This window comes from Sardina pilchardus, chromosome 13 (assembly GCF_963854185.1).
Source record: "Sardina pilchardus chromosome 13, fSarPil1.1, whole genome shotgun sequence".
In the NCBI taxonomy this organism is placed as follows: Eukaryota; Metazoa; Chordata; class Actinopteri; order Clupeiformes; family Clupeidae; genus Sardina; species Sardina pilchardus.
The window spans coordinates 16,220,704-16,237,037 of record NC_085006.1 but is presented as its reverse complement, the minus strand read 5'-3'; the positions used below and the strand labels follow the sequence as shown (position 1 = coordinate 16,237,037).

General features: G+C 44.7%; 3 protein-coding genes across 3 annotated transcripts in view; 1 reads left to right on the top strand and 2 right to left on the bottom strand.

The window, feature by feature from the left end:
* The window catches only part of aasdhppt (aminoadipate-semialdehyde dehydrogenase-phosphopantetheinyl transferase), a 9,350-nt gene extending 6,582 nt beyond the window's left edge, over positions 1-2,768 (bottom strand). The window contains exons 1-3 of the mRNA XM_062553187.1: positions 2,328-2,768; positions 1,910-2,138; positions 209-330 (exon numbers count right to left, since the gene is read on the bottom strand). Of these exons, the coding sequence (XP_062409171.1) occupies positions 209-330; positions 1,910-2,138; positions 2,328-2,471 (495 nt within the window). The 5' untranslated portion in view covers positions 2,472-2,768. The remainder of the gene's footprint in view (positions 1-208; positions 331-1,909; positions 2,139-2,327) is intronic.
* Positions 2,769-4,376: 1,608 nt separating this feature from the next.
* Positions 4,377-7,786, top strand: msantd4 (Myb/SANT-like DNA-binding domain containing 4 with coiled-coils). The gene is made up of 2 exons (XM_062552704.1): positions 4,377-4,901; positions 6,774-7,786. The coding sequence occupies exons 1-2, from the start codon at positions 4,401-4,403 to the stop codon at positions 7,632-7,634; spliced, it is 1,362 nt and encodes a 453-aa protein (XP_062408688.1). The 5' UTR covers positions 4,377-4,400; the 3' UTR covers positions 7,635-7,786.
* Positions 7,787-11,784: 3,998 nt separating this feature from the next.
* The window catches only part of LOC134099644 (glutamate receptor 4), a 90,517-nt gene continuing 85,967 nt past the window's right edge, over positions 11,785-16,334 (bottom strand). The window contains exons 14-16 of the mRNA XM_062552590.1: positions 16,188-16,302; positions 14,053-14,190; positions 11,785-12,727 (exon numbers count right to left, since the gene is read on the bottom strand). Of these exons, the coding sequence (XP_062408574.1) occupies positions 12,563-12,727; positions 14,053-14,190; positions 16,188-16,302 (418 nt within the window). The 3' untranslated portion in view covers positions 11,785-12,562. The remainder of the gene's footprint in view (positions 12,728-14,052; positions 14,191-16,187; positions 16,303-16,334) is intronic.

The following is a 16,334-nucleotide window of genomic DNA, read 5'->3' as shown; positions in this document are numbered from 1 at the left end:
GATCAGAGATTACTCTCGCCTGCTATACACGAGGACATAACTATTACAACAAGGTTCCAATTTGGGGACCTTTCAGACCTCAGCACCAAGACAAGGTGTGTGAGTGTGTGTGTGTGTGTGTGGGGGGGGGGTGGTCTAGTCTGGGCCCCCTCATGAGAAGGTGATTGGGAGCAAAATCAGTGCCAGGCCCCGGCGTTGCCATGGTTACCCAGTGCCGATGGAACGTGTGGAGCTGCTCCCATTCCGACCCCCTGGCCCTGATGGTGTTCCACTCGTGCTCCGTGAACTGCCGGGTCATCAGGCGGAAAAACTCTGGGATGGAGCTGGAGCCTAGAGACCATGTGCAGGTGAAAACACAAATGGAGAGAGAGTGGGTGAGTAGACAAGATGGTGCACGCACATAAAGAAAATAAGACAGAATTCTTACAGTATGTTTACGTTTATATTCATTATATTGGCCATTGATTTAATTTAAAGTGACATAAGTGTGGATGGGTTTGACACAAGAATACAGCTAGTAAAACAAGAATTTGACAACTTAAATGTATGTTCTTATCAGAGAAAAAGGCTCAATTAAAATCAGAATGAAAATAAAAGTCTCAACAGTATATAAATCATACAAGCTAAAACAAGTGCAAGCAAATATACAGTAGAACTGATCTAGTGTTACATGATACTAAGAATCTCTGAGTGGAATTCCTTTCTCAGGTAGGTGCCAGAATCTCTCATAAAAGGTGTGCATTACTGTGCTGACAGCTGCTTTCAGTGAAATGAATAAATGCAAATGCATGCACCATACGCTTATCCAGGGAGCCACCGCTGTCTTCAGAGATACATGCTGTGCAGAATCTAGAACCACTGCACATGCTCCGACAACTTACATGATATGGCAAGGCCTTACCAACAACACAGTCTGAGTTTTAAATCCCAGAGTGCACACATAATGATGAAATGAACACCCAACCAGACTGCAAGTTGTCTGGAATAAAATTATCTATTAAAAAATGAATGCAAATGAATATAATTCTAAAGGGAGTGACATGAGGACAGAGAACTGTTGAGCAACAGAGACACCTAGTGGTCAAATTATTTTATTGCATTATCTTCTCTTGATATTGGCGATGCCGCAGCAGAGACAGTGACATCCAACGGAAAGAGCTATTTGCATCAATGTCACAGGGGTCAAAAAGCTACTAGAAAATCCTGCAAAAACTGTGACAGCTGAATTGTTTAACAGACAAAGAGAACCAGAGGTAAGGGCCTTTCTCCCCAAAGAAACTGCATGTGCCATATACTCAAGAGGCATATAGCTTCACAATCCTTTGAAATGGAGGGGAGTTATTTCAGAGGGGATTTTGTGATTGTGTGGAGGGATTTGAAAGAGAGCCTCAGACATTATGACAGGGTTGGGCTAAAAGATTAAAGTTCTGACAGCTCGAGGTTGAAGCCAATAGGATTTAGTGTGAAAAGAGGTTGAAATAGAACCTGGCAGGACTCGAGAGACATCTCGCTAGGAGGGGCCAGTTTTGCTCTAAGAGAGTCAAACTGATCTTGAACCTGAATCTTTCAATCCCTTGTATATCTGAAGTGCTTAAAAACAATGCCTAAAAAACAAATCTGTTGTGGGATATTTTCAGGCCTTCACGCCAGATAGCTGAGAACACAATAACATTTATTTTTCTGTCTATTAAGAGACCCCCTCACTCGCTGGTATTGTAATCTCATACGTCATACTGTACAATGTGCCTATTTGGACTGTAAATATTGCCCAAACAACAAGATTCATTTGGAGCAAAACAGCGGTGTCCATTCAATCCATATAAGCATCTCAGCCTCCAACTACAGCACAAGACCGCCACTACACAATTATGTCATCATCGCAGCCGCTAATGCAATGGTCACTCTCTACCTGGCCTGCTGGTCTTCATGACGTCCACTCCAACCTGCACACCAGGCTCTGCAGCCAGCACAGCGTAGTCACCCTGGTGGGACACGTTGAAGCTCCACCTCTGGTGTCCAGCATCCGCTATGGGGTTGGCCACCACTGGCTTCCCCTTGGGAGTCCTCTCCAACCGGATTTGATCCCAGACTATTCCCATCTTGTCCGACACAAGTTTACGGATCAGAAGTCTCCCGGCCTAACATGCAAACATCAAAATATATACAGCATTGAGAGACACACATCTATCTGTGATCTTGAATATTTATCTCACATCTCCAAGTGAAGGGGATTGGGAATTAATTATAAGGATAAGAGTAGCAGTGGTTATTCTGTCTATGAGTTCAGAGGGACTCCTGTGTAAAATCATGCATGCATGGCTCCATACCATGGCTGACTTGGCATCCTTGGCAAACACAAACTGGCCAATCCGCTCTTTCTCCTCGCGTTGTACACACCGAGCAGCAAGCAACCACTCAGCACGAGTGGGGGACCACGAGCCGCAACGAAACGCCCAACGCACTCCCTCCATACTGGAATATCAAGTCTCTGTACGTACGACGAGTCACACCAGATATCCCTGAACATTATAATATAATAACACTACTTTGGAGATGTCTCAATGTGGCAGCCTTTTACCGCATCATACATCAGTCTGTACAGTAACCTAACTGCGGCCATTTCAGGTTCAGTCTCATTTCAAGGTAAATTTAAGTCATACAGGAGCACTATACAAGCTAAATGGCTGGTTTTGTTTACAATCGTTCGAGTCTGCGCTCGCACAGCCAGAGACCTTACAAGAGGACTTTACCGCCGCGAACACACACATATCCGGAAGAAGTTGACAAGGCGGGTTACGCTAAAGTGGGAGTGACACAGAACGGACCAATCACAACAATGTTTATGGTTCATGCCCCAGGGTCTGGTTCCGATTTGTTTTGCCATTGATTTGAAAAGAATGAGCTTTTGACATATTCCTATCCCACCACCTCGGTAAGTTTTGTGCATATGCATAGGATATAAATGCATTTATCTGTATTCAGTTTGTTGCTAAATGACCATGAGCTTCCAGAAAAAAATGGCGCAGCCTTTAACTCGCCAGATGTTGGTCACGTCAGACTCGTAGTATGATAGCGATTTACGTTCCTACTACTATGGCTAGCTGATTAGCTTACTCGATTATCCAAATGAAATCAAACGTTAACACAGACACAGTTATGGCGGTTGATACTCCGGTATTTAGATTTGCCATCTTAGTGCTGCCGAAGTGACGGTTATAAGAGTTGTAGATCATGTGAAGTGTGTGTGGTCGTGCATCGCTACGCACAGATGCATTTAGACCAGCCATTTAATTTTAAACGTGCGGGCTATGTGGAGGATAACATCTAAGCAAACTAATCGGCACTATAACCGATTCAACTCCATTCTCAGTCTGTTGTTCATTTAAGTGAAGGGAATAGATGCGAGGAAGATAAATGTTATCTAAACTGTAATTCAACAGTGCGAAATATCACTCGTGATATTTTTGTAAAGAAAAACTCAACGCGATAGTTATTCTAGCAAACACAAGTTGTAGTTGGATGAGCCATAGTCTACTGAATAAAGCAACTCCTAACCTACAGTTTATAGTCCAACAAAATAAGTATTGCTCATCCTAGTATGACTTCTGTGAATTTGTACATGGATGATTGATGTGGCAGGCTCTGTCTCTCCCTGCGTTCTTAAACATGACCAAAATTCCCATCATCCCAGGAACTATCCACAATTGATTGATGATCTAGATAAGGTGTGTTTGATTGTAAATGCAGGCAGTGCTGATCCGCTGCAGATAACACATAATGATGATTTGCTTGCTTTATTTTTTCCCCCTCTCTTTCCAATTGTGTTTCATGTCTTGTCTTCAGATGTCCTTCAGGGATTGTGCAGCCAGGCACCGTCAGCATCCCTGTGCCATGGAGTCTGGGAATCCTCCACTCCAGCCCTGACATGCACCTCCCTCAGCTGTAGCCTGCTGGCAGGAGCGCTGTCTATGCCCCTCACCTCTCCGTCCCCAGCAAGTCCTAGTGGAGGTCTTCACTCACATCTCTCCTAACTTTGCTCTCTTTTTTTTTTTTTTTTATTAAACTCTGCCTTCCCCTCCATCTCTGCTTCCCTCCCTCTCTCTCTATCTCTCTCTCTCTTGTAACCACCTGTAGCACTCCAGGGCCTCATATCTGACTCTCTATCAGGTCATCATTGCCCACCTCTTTTCCTCCCTATCTCTCTCTCTCTCTCTCTCTTTCTCTCTCTCTCTCTTGTAATCACCTGTAGCACTTCAGGGTCTCATCTCTGAATCTCCATCAGGTCATCACTGCCCATCTCTTTTCCTCTCCCTCTCTCCCTCTCCCCCTCTCTCTCTCTCTCTCCCCCCCCCCCCCCCCCATTTTTGTGGCCTGTCCGTCTGCCCCCCCCCCGTCTTGAGATGGACTTCCTGCAGATGAAGCACCTGAAGCGCAAGCGGAAGAGCAACTACAGCGTCAAGGAGACGCAGGCGCTCATCCGCGAGATCCACAAGCGCCGCGACGTGCTCTTCTCGCGCCAGCAGAACACGGCCATCAACGAGCTGAAGCGCCGCGCCTGGGACGAGGTGGCCGACTGCGTCAACGCGCTGGGCGAGGGCGAGCTGCGGACCGCCGCCGAGGTCAAGCGCCGCTACCTGGACTGGCGCTCGCTCATGAAGCGCAAGCAGATCCGCGCCGAGCTGGCGTCGGGCCTGAAGGCCGGCGGGGGCGGCCAGTACGAGGCGCCGTGCCTGTCGCCCGACAACGACGCCTCGCTCAGCGGCGGCGACCAGTCGCTGGACGTGAGCGGCTTCGCCAAAGAGGCGGCGTGCGACTGGCAGGACCTGTCGGACCTCGGGGAGCCGAGCAGCCACACGCTCTCAGGGGTCAAGATGGAGGATGATGACGCTAACGGCTACAGGGTAAGAGATGTGTGTGTGTGTGTGTGTGTCTCTGTCTGTGTGTGTGTGTGTGTGTGTGTGTGTGTGTGTGTGTGTGTGTGTGTGTGTGTGTGTGTGGTCCTCTCTGGATCTCTGTATAAGGAATGGATGGGAGCAAGACTCAGAAGTCGATCCTGGGATCACTGATTGTCAGTCAGTGACATGACATTACCGCTGCATACCAGTTGAAAAATGTCTGGAAGCATATCTCCAACTTTCATTATTATGGCCCTGCGTATTCAACTAAAATGTTGAGTGAAAATAATGGAACCCCCTAATATGATCGATTCCTCATCTATCATGAATACATGAATCATATTCAGCACCACGTTCATATCAGCATGATAGATAATAGCTCCTATTATGCTGTAGGAGGTTTGAGGAGGGGTGAACTGTAATGTAAGTATGTGTTCTGTGGTAGTACATGATGACATGATGGGATTATGGGTAGTTGATATGGATAACTCTTGAGATCATCTACAGTGCTGTTGCAGTGCAAATTTACAAACAAGGAAATCATGAAACCTCCCAAATCACCATGGTTCATTCTATGTCCAATTAGATAAAGTATTACTAGTGCACCGTCTCAGGATTCAAACCTTGTATACATCATGAATTGGTCTCAAAACCAATGCCTGTTCAGTATTTGTGCTCAAATCCTACTGTATGTCTTTTCAGCTCTTGATATGTATTTAGTTTTACAGCCTGAGAAGCGATATTTGGGCATAAATGTTTCTAAGTAGTAAGTTAAGTTTTAGTATTATTCATAGCCCTGCTGCCCAGGCTATGACTGAAGCATTAAGAGAGTGCACGGCATGCTCATTGATTTACTGTAAGACTCCAGATTTGGGAAAAAAATGCAATGTAGGCTACTCATATCGATCATAATTTTTCTTTAAATACACAAGTTTACAATGCCCTCTATCACTCATTTTGTGTTTGGTTCCAACTCTAGAGTCCTAGTTAAAATCAATGGGCATGCTGTACAGTTTCACGGATCTGCAGGACATTCCATCAATTCACCCCTTCTTAAACCTCCTAAATCAAAATAGGATCTATTACCTCTCTATTAAGAAAGAATCATGGTGCTGAAAGACGCCACAGTTAATTATAGATGCATAATAAATGGTTAAAGAAGATCATATTAAAATGTAGGAGGGTCCATCATATTTGCTCATAACATTTCAGTTGGCTCAGGGGGTAGAGTAGTCGTCCAATAACTGGGAGGTTGTCGTTTCGAGCCCAACTCCTCCTGACCCTCTTGAAGTGTCCTTGAGTGAGACACTTAACCCCAGTGCTCCCGATAAGCAGGTGGGCGCCTTGCATGGCAGCCTCCGCCATCGGTGTGTGTGTGTGTGTGAGTGTGTGAATGGGTGAATGTGAGGCATAACAATGTAAAGCGCTTTGGGTGCTTGGAGGTTGATTAAAGTGCTATATAAATGCAGTCCATTTACCATTTACCATAATAATCAAAGTTATTGATTTGCGTCCAGACATTTTCCAAATGGCATACAGCCTTTTTAATGTTACACTCACAAAGCAGTTGTACAAATCAAACAGATTTCATTGCATGACTCATGAGAGTTTGTGGGTTTACAAAGTCATAAAGCGTAAAAGGTGTTTTCTTTGGAAGTTAATATTTGTTATGCAAATAGTGTCATTTTGATCTGAGCTTTGTGTGTCCCTGTCGTACTTGCATACATATTTATATTTTTTTGTAATGCAAAGTTTATTGAGTGTTGAACATTTAGGACAACAATCAAACGTGTCCTTAAATGCATACATATTTATGAACTTGTCCATTGTGCACTGTATGTGATAATGAATTGCCCATGTTGTGTGGTCTGTTGGCAGCTTGAGGGCGACGCTGGTGAGGTGGGCGAGGGTGAAGTGGACGGAGAGGAGGACGATGACGACTGCTTCCCCTCCATCTTGCCCGACATCGACCGCGAGGGCCGCGTCCCCGAGGTCTTCTCCCACATCGACGAGTTCGGCATGCTCAGCTCCTCCAAGGCCTCCTCCGTCAGCACCGGCGGCCGGGACCTGGGCCTGGGCGTGGGCATGGGCATGGGCATGGGTGGCGTGGGCCTGGGCGGGGCTGGCCTGGGCGTGGGTCTGGCGGGCATGGGCCTGGGCGGCGCCCACGAGAGCACGGGCCTGCTGATCGCCCTGGAGAAGCAGCGGCTGGACCTGGAGAAGCACCGGCTGCAGGTGGAGTCGGAGCGGCTCGGCGTGGAGAAAGAGCGCCTCCTGCTGGAGAAGGAGCGCATGCGGCAGGCGGAGAACGAGCGCGAGCGCGTGCAGCTGGAGCGCGAGCGCCTGCAGGTGGAGCGCGAGCGGCTGCGTCTGCTCATGTGCCAGACGACCGCCGCCGCCCAGCACTGCGGCCTGCCCTCGTCCACCTCCACGGGCGCCGCCGCCACGCCCAGCACCTCCTCCTCCACCTCCTCCTCCTCGCTGTCCTCCTCCAGCGCTGCTCCCACCTCCTCCACGCTGGAGGGGCCGGACAAGGACAGGAAGCCCGTGTGGCTCCCGGCCGTGGACCTGGAGGCCGAGAAGCTGAAGCTGGAGAAAGAGCGCCTCCTGCTGGAGAAGGAGCGGCTGCAGTTCTTCAAGTTTGAGTCGGGCCGGCTGCAGATCGAGAAGGAGCGCCTGCAGGTGGAGAAGGAGAGGCTGCAGCTGCACAAGGACGGCCAGCAGATGGCGCTGCACTAAGGACACTAACCTGTGAGACACTTGTGCTCAGCATCTGCAGAAGGAGAGCGATACGCTCTGTATGGGCAGGGAGGGGAGAGAGTGTCCGAAAGAGCCAGATATGGCGGAGCAGAGGTGTGTGTGTGTGTGTGTGTGTGTGTGTGTGTTTGTGTGTGGGAAAGGATCCATGAGACAGTGAATGAACATTGGTTGGGTGTGGAGGCGGGGAGGGGGAGGGGGGGAGTGTTTGGACCAAGCCTGTTCGATATGCCACGCAGGAGGGAGCGTGTGCCCGCTGTCACAAAGTAATGGAAAGACATGGTCCAGTGTGTTCGCTTCCTCCTGTTCCCTGACAGCATCACAGAGGGCAGTGCCTCTCTGATGCTGCCAGTGCGATGTAGCTGCTGTTCGGTGAACCATTGTGCTTTTCAGTTCATTGTTGGGCCTTTTGCATTTCTGCCTGTTGTCCGTTGTGGTGGAACAGACAGCCAAATGGGACTCAAATGCTGTGACTGTTTATTCATGTGTGAGTATTTGTATATATGTGAGTATATGTGTGTTTGTGTGGGTGTGTGTGCGTGCGTGTGTGTGTGTGTGTGTTATGCTGCAGTCCAGAAACCTTTGGAAGTCGGATAGTTGCTTGGAAGTTGGAATCTCCCAGTTTCATTCTAGACAAACTCTTGGCAAAAATACAATGGAACGCTGTTTGACGTTCCCACTTCTAAGCTCGAGGCAAGTCAATCTAGCCCGACTTCAAAATCGTTTGTCTGACCACCGATGTCAAAGTTGTCTGGAATGCAGCATCAAGCCTGAGACTAGTCTCGGCACAAGATGGTGCTTGCTATGATCTATCCCAGCTCAGCAGCATCAAGAAACCAGTTGCAGCAGACAACAATCGATACATCATGTATTGGTGTCATTCTTTCAATCATGTGTCAGTGATTTCCATTTCTGTCAATATGTTTACCCTCCATTTTGTTTGAAGTCTTTTATGGTACGTAAATAGGAGGAAAAAAAACCTTTTGTAGTTGTGTATATTTGTGGAAAAATGTGTGCCTGTGTAGAGGGAGAGTTCCCTCTTCTGAAATGTGTCTGTTCAGTACTGTTGTTTCATGTACAGAGTGCAGTCTCTGTTGCGATACAGAAGCACAAAACTAAGTGTCATTGTGTATCTATATCTATATATCTATATATAGAAATGGCTAAAGCGGGATGTCTAATATGCCTTGTGACTTTATTGTACCGGTCATTTATTTTCTATTTTTTGTAATGTTTCAGATGTTGTATTATTGCTGGATGAGTTTTTGAGAGGATACTTGCCTTTCTTTTATATTTTTTTCCAGAGCTCTTCAGGTGCAGTATGTTTGGGAAAGCGGAAAAAAAATAATAGATTTCCTTTGTCCTTTTTACTGCTCTGACTTTTATGATAAATAAAAAGGTGGTGGATTTATTTGGACCTTTTGTATTTTATATCCAAGCCATTGACTAGATGGCTTTGAGAGCCCCATTCATCCTCTAGACAGTTATCCAAAATGGCCACTGGATTGATTTTTCCTCCATAGGCAGAAAAGAGACAAAAAAAAAGTACTTACAAATGATCTTGTATGTCTGGTATGAAGATACAATTGGCAACTTCAGATAGGATACTAAGTCAGTTCATTTGGGTGACCATTTCCAATAATTTCCCATGTATTATATCAGCTAACATCCAGTTGGGCTATCAAGCAGTTTTATATTTCACTCTCCCCTGTGCAGCTGTCTGTCTGGTAAGTAGCAGCAGTATTATTTCAATGTGAAAGGTCAGGCAGCCATTTGACTTCCAAGAAATACTCTCTGGTTATTAGCGTCTTGGTCCTAAAATGTCACCTTAAAGCAACACTAAAGGAGTTTTTCGTACCTTAAAATAATGTTTCCAAAATCATTTCAGCAGTTCATCAACTCGTAACAGGGTGAACTGCACTTCTGCTTTCACTTTGCGGCCCTCTATTGGCTATAACCGCACTATGTAACTTTACGAGGTGGGGTAGTGTATCTGTAGTTCGACTAAATGAGACATCAGAAACTACAAATTTGACTTGCTTCGATGTCGCAATACATCATACTTTCATAAAATCATGCAACATATTCTACCTTGTCTGTTATTTGCAGGATAAACAAAGTGTGTGCGACAGAGGAAAAGTGCTTTAGTGTTGCTTTAATATACCACTGCTGTGCAGGTGACAGGTTCTGAGCTCACTAATGAGCGATAGACTTATTCAAAATGTCTCCTGTGTCTAGTGCGGACATATAACTGTTGTGTATGTCTCTTGAATGTAATGTATTACATTATCATAATCTCAAGGAGTCTTTGTCAATGCCATTTGCATGGCTGAGATTCCCAGAGCACCCATATTCCGTAAGATCGGGCTACTATTTTCATTTTCCATTTCAATATGTCTTACCTTCTCCAGGTTGGCCAGATGGTTGTACGTCTTCTTTGTCAGAAACCGCTGTTGACTGAGGATGACTACAATTGTGCATGTATGGGAGAGGAAACAGTCTTCAACATTGTGGGCAGGTAATTCAATGGCCGTTTAAAACATTTGGACAAAAAGTAACTGAGATCCCATTACATTGTAATGTTATGACCAATGTCTTCCTCTGTCTGGTATTGATGTGACATTAGTGCAATAACAATTGAACAGAATTATGAAATGTATCTCAAGCCATGACTATGCAGTACAGGTCTGTTTACTGACCCTAATTGAACTATGACATTTAAAACAGTGATTGGGGATACTGGACTCAGACATTTTCTTGGCTCATGCTCTTGTTGTTAAATGTTAAATTGTTTGTCCACATGAAAGAAAGTCCTGCATCAGTAAATACACGGAAACATCTCTTTTTAAGAGCCTCAATCACAGTCAGAATTGTAATGGTGTCTGTGTGTATGGTGTATGTGTGCAATGAAAAAGACAAGGACTTCATTTTGGACAGATTTTTTTACTAGAAACAAACCAAAATGGATATAGTGGACCAACAGGATTAGTTGCAGGTGAACGATGAGCATGGCATAGAACTAGGCTGTGTGCCTATTTCATCTCGCCTTTGTGCAAAGTCTTGATAGATTTAGCCATCACCGTCTGTCTTTACCCTTTGGTCTTGCACAGTTCAAGTTCAAATGGGGAAAAAAACAGTCGCTGAGGGAATTGCACAGTGCTTTGACAAGGACCAAGGCAATAACTTTCCCTGTTGGGAGCAGAGAAATGCCATGAATTATTTATTAAAAAATAAATAAATATGGTTTCAGTACGAAATGCACTACTAGAGCCAAAATATCACCTCTCTCCGTCGTGATGAAACATAAGCAAGTCGACACTTAACACATGAACAGGTAAGGACTATTGTACAAATGCTTTAAATTTTATTATTTTTTTTCCAAATTTGTGGGTACAAACAATTAAAGAAAACAAACAGAAAGACAGACAAACAAATAACGCGAAAAAAAATACAACATGACTCAAGGCTGTGAAATCCAACGTCAGATTTGACCTCAGATGTGCGCCTAGTGTCCAGTACAGTGACGACGGCGTGTGCATGTTGGTGTGTGTATGTGCATGTGTATGTCTGTGTGTGCGTGTGTGTGTGTGTGTGTGTGTGTGTGTGTTTCAGACATTCAGTGAGGACAAGGACACATACAGACTGTGTTATATTGTTATCAAAACAACCCATAACAGAACATATGCCATGGCCTCACATAATGGTGCTCATTGTTTTCTTGTATATCTCTTTAGATTTATATAGATCTATTTATTTATATATAATATGTATATTTATAAAAAGATTTAATCTTAATTACAAGTCGATTCATCTTTATATTCATTATTGCAATGAAATATTAAGATGGTTACAAAAAGAGGTGTGTTCTGTTTTCCCGCTCTGCTACGGAGTTATGTACATCAGTTTAAAAAGCAAGCATTTTGTATTCTTTTTTTCTTCTCCTGGCACTGTAAAACTCGTGTGAATGATATCTTCAGTTGAACTTTTCACAGAATGTACATTATTTACTAACGGATTCATCATGATTGAGTGATTATCTATTTGTTATTTAGCATTAGGCTACTCATTATGGTCATGAATCATTTTTAAATAAATACTAGCCTATTCTCCCCCCCACCCCCACCCTCCCTCTTTGCTTTCTAAAAAAAACAAAACAAACCAAAAACTCTTTCAGTGTTGGCTGCCCTGACGTCCGTGTTGGTTAACAAATTCCATGAGAGTTGCTACCATCTTCTTCTCAATTACAGTATTTCTGCACTCATTTGGCGAGGCGGGAAACTGAAGAGGCTAAAGTCGTTCAAGTCGAACAGTTAATGGTGATAAAAAGCAGATTTACACAGTCTGTGATTCAAGTCGACAGTTTTCTGGTCTTCTAAATTGATTTCTACTGGCGTCTTCTCTGTTTACTGGTGGCGATATGGATGAGAGGCGTGGTCCTGAAGCGAGGTTGATCTCGGTAAGGCGTTGAGAGCGGAACAGACTAGGCTCGCTCAGCCGAAAATGCGTTGTCTCTGCGAACCGCAGGTCACCCAGATCAGAATAACGCCGAGTTTCCTGGAGTTTTCGAAACTGTTCGTCGTTGAGACCTTGCTCAGTGGTGTCACTAGTCTGTGCTGCGTTACAATCCTTGCACACCTGTCATGCCTCAGCATGATCCTTCCTGTTGCAGTAGGAGCCACAACGAGAATCAATATATTTATATATATTTATATATCGATATATTTTAAACTGCTTGATAGTCGTTTTTGTATCAGGCTGTCCTCTCCGCATTCCCTCTCCTTTCCCCCTGCTGAGTCTCTTGTTAGCCTGCTGGCTGTCTTCAGTTCTGGTTGCGTCATTGTTAATGTGAGTGATTTTTGTTTGTTTTTGTTTTGTTCTTGTTTTTAAGGCACAGGGTGTGTTTTTGGTTTTCACGGCAGGTCCGATGACACCACGGCCAATCCCGAGCTGTGGCGGAGAGACGGGCCAGAGTGCACGGCCTTGGAGCAGTCGGGAGTCAGGACGCGTCCGTTCTCCCCCACGCTACCCGTGATGGACAGACGGGCCTTGTTTCTCATGGCTTCCGTGAAGGTGAGCTGGAGGATGGGGGAGGTGAGGGGGGAAAGGTCAGGGGGTTAGACAAGGGAGAGGCAGGTGGGGGGAGAAAATAGTGTGAGTTTGATTGAGTCTGTCCCCAGCTTGTAAAGAATTCTCAACACACCTACTAACACACAATACGCCACCACACACATCTACAGACAACGATACAAAACAAAGGGATGAACCGAACCAAACAAAACAATGTTCAAAAGAAACAGAAAAGCAGGCAACAACAAACATCAACAAGTTGATACATCATGTTAGACATCTGCATTTCTATCATAAAAAAGCACTACAGGGTTTCGGACTATGAAAGTTAAAGGCTCCTTAATCTGCATAAAGAACAAAAACATCTGGAGCCTGGTATAGGGCAGCGTAACACTTTATGTGACAGAACTTCTTGTTGTATCGGCTGTGCCACATGAACTCTGTCATCTGTATATAATACTGTATGTCGAGTATCAATGAGTAGAGTATACATTCGTGTTACCAGCAGACCGTAAACATAACATAGCTGTAGATTTTAGTAAAATCAAAAGTGACTGTACACTGAACATTCTAGTAGGTGAGCAGCACAGAGACCAACAAGTAAGTCATATCTATAAAGTGTTTGTAGTGCATGTCACTACTCCTAAAGACCTTAAGGTTCATCATATCAGTTTTGGCACAAATCTATAACTTGAAAGCATCTGGTGCTCGTTGCGTTACAATTCATCTGAACAATTTCAGCGATATTCTACTGTTCTACTGAGGGGACTGACACACTGAGAGAAGTAATGCAGGTGCCTTTGATATGAAGCCGCGAATGCACAACATTATCAGCAGCCAAACAATGGATGGGACCAAGTTTTGCGTTTGCAAAAGTTAAACTCCAGCTCTGGAGCAGAAGCGCGGTGACAACAAAAGTCATAAATGCATAAAAAATTTGTACTACTAAACCAATAATGATGATCGTAATATTGAAACAAATACGAATTTAAAAAAAAAAAAAAAGAACATAAACCAAACAATAAGCTTTTTTAAAAAAATAGAAAAGATGAAGAGAAGCGGTCACAGAGTGCGTCACATCAGCTAACGACCAAATGCATCCACAAAAAAAGAAAAAAAAAAAGAATAACAAAAGCAATAAGCACACTGCTTGAGCTACGAGAAAAAAAAGACGCACCACCACCCCACCTACTAAAGGAGACCCTAAGTCCTACCCCTATATCTTAACACCCTCGGAGCCGTATACGTTGTACCCTTCTCTATAAGTGGCTAAATTCTGGGTGCTCTGGGAGGGGCTTGGAGAAGGGCTAAAATTCAGTTCGGCCGATTCCACCTTCATTCTCTTGGCTTCGGCCCGTGACTTGTAACAGAACTCAACCAGCGCCACCAACATTGCCAGTCCCAGGCCCCCCACCAGGATGTAGAAGACCCCAGCCACGTTGCTGAGGCTCAGGGCCTGGGAGCTCTTGTCCTGGGAACAGGGGCGGAAGGAGAAGTGGGGGTGTGGAAAGACAGAAGACAGAGAAAGAGAGAGCGAGAGAGAGAGAGAAAAGGAGAGACACGAGTTAGGGAGGCATGGGGTGGTGAAAGTGAACATTTGTATTTAAAACACAGTTCATATGTAACACATGACATGAGATAGTATTTATCTTAGCATTAGTTCAATGGAATAATGAGATTCGACTAACAACTACCATGCATGCTACTTTTATCAGACAGATTCTAGTTCAATTAGAACTCACAGTCACTACAACAATAGTACACTACCACAGCTACAACTACGTCTACCTTCACAGCTATGACATCAACACATTAACAACAAACTACTATAACACAAAACATAACATTAGGACATAGGTATTACACCTACAGTAATTTCAGTAATTTACAGTAATTCAGTCAAATCCTACATTCCCCGTTCTATAATTTTGATGTATATATGTACTCTGTTGTAAGATCATGTATGGGTCTGACATGTGTGTGGTTTAACATCTTTACATGTCATGATTTTACATAAATATCCTGGCCTTTGAATTACAATCAGAGCATATAGTACATCTAAGCCTGTGATATTCTTTGTGCAGTGCTCTGCCATGTCTCTAAGCTGTCAGTGATAAAACATCAAAACCTGTCCCACTGGAGCTACTGAAGTGCACAGGTTAACTTAATAGCAGGATGATATGTCATCACTGCAAGAGTTGCACAGCATGATGGGAAAAAAACTCACTGCTAGTCCCTATGGGGCTCTCACACCTGTTCAGTTATAATGGGCATGCATGCTTAAAGCAGCAGCAGTGTGATGCCCCTGTGTGAATCTGCACACACACACACACACACTCAGACACACACACACACACATACACACACAGACACACTCTCACATACAGTGCCAGTAGGCAGTTTGCTTGGTGCATGTGAATTAAATAACAGTGAGTTTCCTTTAGTGGTGTTTTGATTGTTTTTTCTGTCCCAGACTAACCGGAGACTGACCTTACTTCCCGAGTCCTTTGGTCCACACTCGCCCTTATCGTACCACCATTTGTTTTTCAGTTTGTCTAAGACGCCTGCTTCACTGAGTTTCAACACTGCAAGGTTTACGGGGCTTCTTCACGTGGGAAATAACATAAATAACATCATGGGTCATGTTATTTTATGTTATTCGAATCGCAAAGAAACTTTTTTTTTTTTTTGTCTTTTCTTTGTTGTCTTTTGCACAGCAGAAAAAAATGTACAGATATAACAAGTGACGGAGCTGAGGTTCCATTGGGTACATGTGTGTATGCTCGTTCGCTTGCCTTGGGGGGGGACGCTGTGGGGGGGGTTTGTCGAGCTACAGACATATGAATGGAACCTCGCTGCATCGCTTCAGGTAATGGGCACATACTGCTGCGGCCATCTTAGCAACAAGCGGAGGCAATTACTGTGAACCCAAAACTATTGGCAGGGCACACTCGGAGAAGAGTGGGGGGGGGGGGAGAAAAAATAAAGTGCACAACCACCAGCTCGCTCTTTCAGAGAGAGAGAGAGAGAAATCGTTAGAGCCGTATAGTGAGAGCTGATGGTGTCTCCATGGTCCTAAAAATGTGTCTGTCGGAGGAGCATTGCATCACGGGAAGGTCTTTTTGAATGGGAATTAAGATTGCGGTGCAACGGTTGGTCAAACGCGGTGATTGACCGCCTACTCTGCCTCCTCCATCTCCTTTCATTTCCCCCTTGTCTGTGAGGTGCAGAACCAGCGCTCTCTCTCTGACCGGACGAAAGTGCAGGCGAATATTTTTGCTTTGACAGTAATTGCTCTCCTCTCTGGTTTCTACGTTTTTTTTTTTCTTTTCGCCACCGTCACGGTGGGGCCAGATTGGGAATGGGGAGATTTGCCGGAAGGTTCCGGCACTGACCAGTTGTCGCCGCGGCAGATGCGACCATTACGCCACACACAGTTTACCCGCATGTGGTGACATAGAGGCTAACCTTGGAGTCACCGCCTCCGCTGCCACACTCGCCCTTGTCGTACCACCATTTATTTTTCAATTTGTCCAACAGCCCTTGTTCGTTCAGTTTTAACACTGCGAGGTTAACAGCATTTCTTGAAAACGATAAAACATATTTTGTCAGGAT